Source organism: Ananas comosus, unplaced genomic scaffold (assembly GCF_001540865.1).
Source record: "Ananas comosus cultivar F153 unplaced genomic scaffold, ASM154086v1, whole genome shotgun sequence".
Taxonomy (NCBI): domain Eukaryota; kingdom Viridiplantae; phylum Streptophyta; class Magnoliopsida; order Poales; family Bromeliaceae; genus Ananas; species Ananas comosus.
Genome location: NW_017893426.1, coordinates 72575 through 79876, shown reverse-complemented (window position 1 = coordinate 79876; position 7302 = coordinate 72575). Strand labels below are relative to the sequence as shown.

The 7302-nt window shown below is 32.7% G+C and overlaps 1 protein-coding gene across 1 annotated transcript; it reads left to right on the top strand.

Annotated features, from left to right (window-relative positions):
• The first annotated feature begins 6527 nt into the window (after positions 1-6527).
• On the top strand, positions 6528-7094 carry LOC109706027 (cysteine proteinase inhibitor 10-like). Its single transcript, XM_020226828.1, has one exon. The coding sequence runs from the start codon at positions 6664-6666 to the stop codon at positions 7066-7068; it is 405 nt and encodes a 134-aa protein (XP_020082417.1). The 5' UTR covers positions 6528-6663; the 3' UTR covers positions 7069-7094.
• The last annotated feature ends 208 nt before the right edge of the window (positions 7095-7302 follow it).

The window sequence follows — 7302 nt, the reverse complement described above, 5'->3', positions numbered from 1 at the left end:
CCGATAGTATACCAGCCTATCTCTCTCTCTCTCTCTCTCTCTCTCTCTCTCTCTCTCTATATATATATATATATATATATATATATATATATATAACTAGGCTGGAATACTATTAATAGCACCAATGACTTGGTACTATTAAGTTTTCTGCTCTTGAATTAAAAGATGTGCGGTTAGGGCCCCCTAGGGTTGAATCGGTGGTTGGTTGAATAGTATAATTGAACGGATGAAAATGATAAAAGAGGTAAATCTAACGGCAGAAAAACCAAATGCTTCGTGCTATCGATAGTATCCCAACAGGACTCTACACACACACACACACACACACATATATATATATATATATATAGAACTAGGTTGGAATGCTATCAATAGCACCAAGCTATTGGTGCTATTAGTTTTTTAGCCCTTGAATTAAGAAATGTGTGGTTAGAATAATGTGGACCCTCTAGAGTTGAGTGGGTGGTTGGTTGATTGTATAATTTAACGGTTAAAAATAATCAAAGAGTTAAATCTAACGGTGGAAAACTCGATAGCACCAAGCTACTATCGATAGTATCCTAGCCGGACTCTATATATATATATATATTATATATTAAGACGAGAGAGAGAGAGAGAGAGAGAGAGAGAGAGCTAGTCTCCTATTACTATCTATAGTACCGGGGCTCTGGTACTATAGTCTCGTTTTCGATCTTAGAGTGTTTCAAACAAAGATCCACACCGTAAAAATGATCTAGGATATTTAATTTTTTTAGAAATAAAATTTTATATTTTTCGACATAATTTATTTTAATGATCAAACAATTTCAAAATTGTCAATTTTCATGGCTATTGTGGCGAGTTTGCAAGTTTAACGGTGTAGAAGAATCTAAATTTTTTTAAATTTTGATAGAAAATACTTAAACTATCTTAATATAAGGTTAACATTCTTTTGATTCTTGAATTTAAAAGTTCTATGCTCAAATTTTTAAGATATATTAGATAGAGCAGGGCCTGTGTGCTCTCAGGAGCACAGAGGTATATATATATATATATATATATATATATATATATATATATAATATATATATGTATATATATATATATGTACGTACAATATATATTACTATATATAATAATATTATTTTATATTATATGTATATAATATATATAAATATATTAGTTACCATATATATATGTATATATAATACTATATATATATATATATATATACATATATTATAATATATATATACAATAGAGAGAGAGAGAGAGAGAGAGAGCAGGGCTGTGTGCTCTCAGGAGCACGAGGTCTCTGTGCTCCTGAAGCCGTTTTCGATGATGGAATTTTCGAATCGACGATCGGCTCCGTTAACTTGATCTAGCGTATTTGAGTTTCTAACAAAATAATTTTTGCGATTTTCCAATTTCATTTACCTAGCAATCGAAAGAATTCAAAATTAATAATTTTTAACGGCGAAAATAAAAAATTCTATAAAAAATGGTGATATAGCACTAAATTTTTTGATCAGAAATATTGATTTGTTGCAAATAGTATAAAAATTTTGTATCAAATTTTATCTGATTTGAATACTTCTACACTGTTAAACTTGAAAACGGCAATATATCAACCATTAAAAATTATTGATTTTGAATCATTTCGATCACTAGGTATAGTGATATCAAAAAATTGTAAAAATTATTTTCTAGAAACTTCAAATACGCTAGATCAAGTTTAACGGAGCCGATCGTCGATTCGAAATTCCATCGTCGAAAACGGCTCAGATCCTGAGAGCACAGCAGTCCTGCTCTCTCTCCTCTCTCTCGTCTCTCTCTCTTCTCCCCCGCGCTCTCCTCTCTCAGTTCTCTCTCTTCTCCTCTCCTCTCTCTCTCTATAATATATATTATATATATATATATATATATATACAAGTACGCACATATCATGATATATCCAAGGTATGTGTTGTTCGAGAACAAGGGGGAATAAGCCTTGTCCCCCCTTTGTTCCCAAACGCAATGTTGGTTCCCGGAAACAGTAGTTCCCAGAATCTGGAAACTAGCTGGTATAAGGCTGGAACTGCTGTTCCACCCGTTTCCTGGAACAAACTTGTTCCTTGATGAGAAACAAGATTAATTAAAATCTAAATTTAATTTTAATGGCAGTAAATTATTAATTAATCTAATTATTTATTAAATTATTATTAATTAACTTTAATAAATAAATAATTTATTATTTATAATTAAATATTATAATTAGATAATATTATTATTAATTTATTATTATATAATTAAAAATAATTAATATATTATTATTTTTTTTATTAATATTATTTAATTATTATTCTTAATGACAATCGATATTATTATTAATTTATTATTTATAATTAATTATTATAATTAATATTTATTATTATTTATTATTAATTATTAATAATTTTTAATTCTTAATAATGTAATCGATATTATTATTAATTTATTATTTTAATAATAATAATTATATTTTTAATAATTATTAATAATTTATTCTTAATAATAGATAATCGATATTATTATAATTTATTATTTGTAATTAATAATTAATATTAATAATTATTATTATTTATTAATAATTAATTAATAATTCTTATTCTTAATATTAGATAATGGATATTATTATTAATTATTATTCTATAATTAAATAATAATAAATATAATAATAATTTATTAATAAATATTAATATTAATTATTATTAATAATTAGATAATCAATATTATTAATAATTTATTATTTATAATTAATTAATAAGAATAATTAATAATTATTATTATTTATTAATAATTAATAATTATTATTATTATTATTAATTAGATCATCCATATTATTAATTTATTATTTATAATTAATTATTAATAATTAATTTTTTATTTATTTTTAAGTAATATTTTTATTACTATTAATTACATAATATAATTTTAATTTCAAATTATAACTCTTATTCCTCTTGTTCCAATCTAATCATCCAAATACTATTTATCTTATTACTAGGAACAACCTAATTTTCATCCAAACGTAAAATTTGTCTAGTTCCTGCTTATATCTGAACTTGTATCTATTCCAAGAACTAGCAGTTCTTATTTATACCCGAACCAAACGCAGCCAAAAGGTTATCTGCATTTTATGCCAGAAAGGACAATAGTCACTTTACCCATCAGCTCGGCCACATCAAAAGGTTATCTGCATTTTATGCCAGAAAGGGGAAAGGCCACTTTACCCATCAACTCGGCCACATTGGCCAGGGCGAGAAGAGATGCCGGCCAGCAACTTCCCACTGGCAAATTGCTCTTCGATGTGTGGGTCAAGCGTACGATTTTGTTGCCGCTTCTCGAGCTTCCTGAGGGCGTGGTTGCTCTTCTTTGCTTCTTCTGTGGCGCCTTCACTCTCCTGTCCATTATTAAACCATCAGGAAGAGGGAATTCAGCATTGATAAATCAGTTTACGAGAGAAGCACCAAATAGATATTAAATGGATATTAAATGTTGCTAAAGTAAATTCTTGGGACAAAAGGTGGAAAGGGAAAAAGGGTGATGATCCAAACCAGCACAAGTTATACGCATGCCAAAGCCAACTTTCACTACAGCAAAGGCAATATCAATATGGATATCAACTTGAAAAATGTATGGCCGAATCACCCTTTTAAATCAATGTGTATAGTTTGGATCATATAGGCAATGTAGTCTTGAAAACATAAAAAACCAAAAGCAAACGTTTATAACCCATTAACGGTAAAGTGTCAAACTACCCGCAATCCAATATAATATATAGAGTCCGGCTGGGGAACTATAGATAGCATCAAAGATTTGATACTATCAAGTTTTTCCTCGTTAAATTTAACCCTTTGATTATTTTTACTTATTAGAATATATTATTCAACCAACCACTCACTCAACCCCTAGGGGACTCACATCATCATAACCATCCATTTCTCAATTCAAGGGCTAAAAAATTAATAGCACCAATAGCTTGGTGCTATTGATAGTATTCCAGCCTAGTTCTATATATATATATATATATATAGTAGATCTTGTGTGCTATTAGGAGCACGGAGGCTTCCGTGCTCCTAAGCCGTTTTCGATGATGGAGCTTCCGAATCGACTATTGGCTCCGTTAGACTTGATCTAATATATTTGAAATATATCTAGAAAATAAATTTTATGACTTTTTGATATCATTTACTTAAGGATCGAAAGTGTTCAAAATCAACGGCTGAAAATAAAAATCTCACAAAATGTGGTGATATAGCATTAAAATTTTTGACCAAATATATTGATCTTGTTGTAAATAGTATAAAGAATTTTCTATCAAAATTTCATCTGATTTGAATATTTCTACACCGTTAAACTTGCAAATGGTATACATTAACCATTAAAAATTGTTGATTTTAAACCCTTTGACTGCTAGGAAAATGATACGTACCGAAAAAGCATAAAAATTATTTTCTACATAGTTCAATACACTAGATCAAGTCTAACGAACCGATCGTCGATTCGGAAGCTCCATCATCGAAAACGATTAGGAGCACGGAGGCTCCATACTCCTAATACACACAAGACTACATATATATAAATATATATATATATATATATATATAATATATAATATTATATATAAATATATAACATACATATACATACATACATATACATACATATACATACATACATATACATACATATACATAACATACATATAATACATATACATACTAACATATACATACATACATATACATATACATAATATATATATACATACATATACATATACATACATATATTAATACATACATATTGATATATCAAATATATATATTATAATAATATATATTATGATATATACATAATATATATATATATATACATATATACATAGAGTGAGGCTACTAATGCTTCTGGAAGCACGGAGCCTTCCGTGCTTTCAGGTCGTTTTCCATGTTGCGATTTTCGAATCGTACGATCGGCTCCATTAAACTTGGATCTAGATATTTGAATACCTAGAAAATAAATATTGATTTTTTTATATTATTTGCCTAGTGAACGAAGAGGCTCAAATCAACGGCTGAAAATAAAATCTTACAATTATGATAATATGATATTAAAAAATTTTAGATCGAAGATATTGATCTTATTATAATAGTATAAGAACTTTCTACAAAATTTCACGTGATTTGGATAATTCTACACCGTTAAACTTGCAAACGGCTCACTACGGTCATTAAAATTATTTATTTTGAACCCCTTCGATCACTAGCAAATGATATTGAAAAATCTAAAAATTTATTTTCTAAGTACTTCAAATACTGTAGATCAAGTTTAACGGAGTCGATCGACGATTAGAAAGTCGAAACATCGAAAACGACCCAAAGCACGGAAGGCTCTGTGCTTCGAGAAAGCATAGTACCCTCGCTCTATATGTATATATATATAAAATGATATCGAAAAATCTATATACTATAATAAAAATAATCAATATCATTAATCTAATTTTTAATTTATATTATCACGTTTTATAAGATTTTTATTTTCACCGAATATATATATATATATATAATAATAGATAATATATAATATATTAATATATATATATATATATATATATATATATATATATAATTATATATTATAATGTAAAATTTGAGATATTTGTAGCCATGAACGTAGGGATGTAATGTGGGCCGTGCCGGGCCGGCCCACATTTTCCAGGCCGAAACGGGCCAGGGGCAGCCCGCACGGCCAGCCCCAAAAATCGGGGCCGTGCCCGTGCCGGCCAAATTTTTTTGGAACCCGGCCTAGCACGGCCCCCGCCCGGACTGCACGGGCCGTGCCGGGCCGGGCCGGGCTTCGGCCAGCCCTTTTTTATTTTATTAATTTTATTTAAAAATATTTAAATTTTTTGAAAAATAAAAATATTAATATTAATTTTTAAAAAAATATATATCAGTAAAAAATTAAAATATATTTATAAAAATATTAAAATTTTAAATTTTAAATTAAATTATTTAAAAATTTTAAATTTTTTAGACAAAAATACCATCCCAACAGTCAAATTTTTGACTGTTGGGAGGGGCATTTTAGTCCAAGCCCCTCCCAAAGCCACAGCCCAACTCTCATTTGGGAGTCCCAAAGCCACAGGAGTTGAGTGCTGCAGGGCCTTGGGAGTTGGGGTTGGGTTGGGTGTTGGGTGCTGCAGAGCCTGGGCCCCGCTCGGGAGTGCCAGGCCTCAAGGGCCGGGCAGTGCTGTGCCGGGACGGGCCTGGATACCCTCTAGGCCCGGCACGGCCTGGACCTATGTGGTGCCGGGCCGTGCCGGGCCATCGGGCCGCGGGAGCGAAGCCCAGCACGACCCGATTTAACTGGTCGGGCCGGGCCGGCACGGCACGCTACAGTGCCGTGCCGTGCCTGGCCCGGCCCACTCTCGTGCCAGGCCGGACGGGCCGCGGGCCGCCCGGCCCGTTTGACACGAACGCGGCTGATTTCCGCGTGACCGGACACATTAACGCCTATTTATTAGCCCCGCAACCACCCACTACCCCCAGAAACCAAAACCCCCAGAAACCAAAGAAACCAGCACAACAAGCCCTCTCTCTCTCCCACTCTCCGTGTATTCATCTATCTAGACTAGAATAGATCTCTTCGATCTGAACCATGAAAACCTCAATCCACTCCTCTCCTCGGTCGGCACCGCTGCCGCTGCTGCTGCTGCTTCTCGCTGCTCTTCTTCTTCTGACTGCAGCAGTTCACGCTGTGGACGAGCCGAAGGTGGGGGGGCTGACGAAGATAAAGCACGTGGGGTCGAACAAGGAGGTGCAGGAGCTCGGGCGGTTCTCCGTGGGGGAGTACAACAACCGCCTGCGCGGCCGCGACGCGAATCCGCTGGCGTTCGTGAAGGTGGTGGAGGCGCAGCAGCAGGTCGTCGAGGGCATGCAGTACTACCTCAAGATCGCCGTCGCCGCCCCCGACGGTTCCCACAAGATCTACAATGCCGTCGTCTGGGACAGGCCCTGGCTCAAATCTCGCCAGCTCATGTCCTTCACTCCCTCCACTAAGTAAAATATATATATATATATATATATATATATATATATATATATATATATTATATCAATCCGAAAAATAACTTTTTATTATATGTATGCATGTATGTGCTTTGCTTAATCTGTATGTGTGTATTTCTACTGGCTAAAGAGAGTATGACGGACGAGTAAGAATAATAATGATAATAATTTGTATGTTGTTTCTTGTGAAATAATAGTTTTTTTCTTTTAAATATATATATATATATAT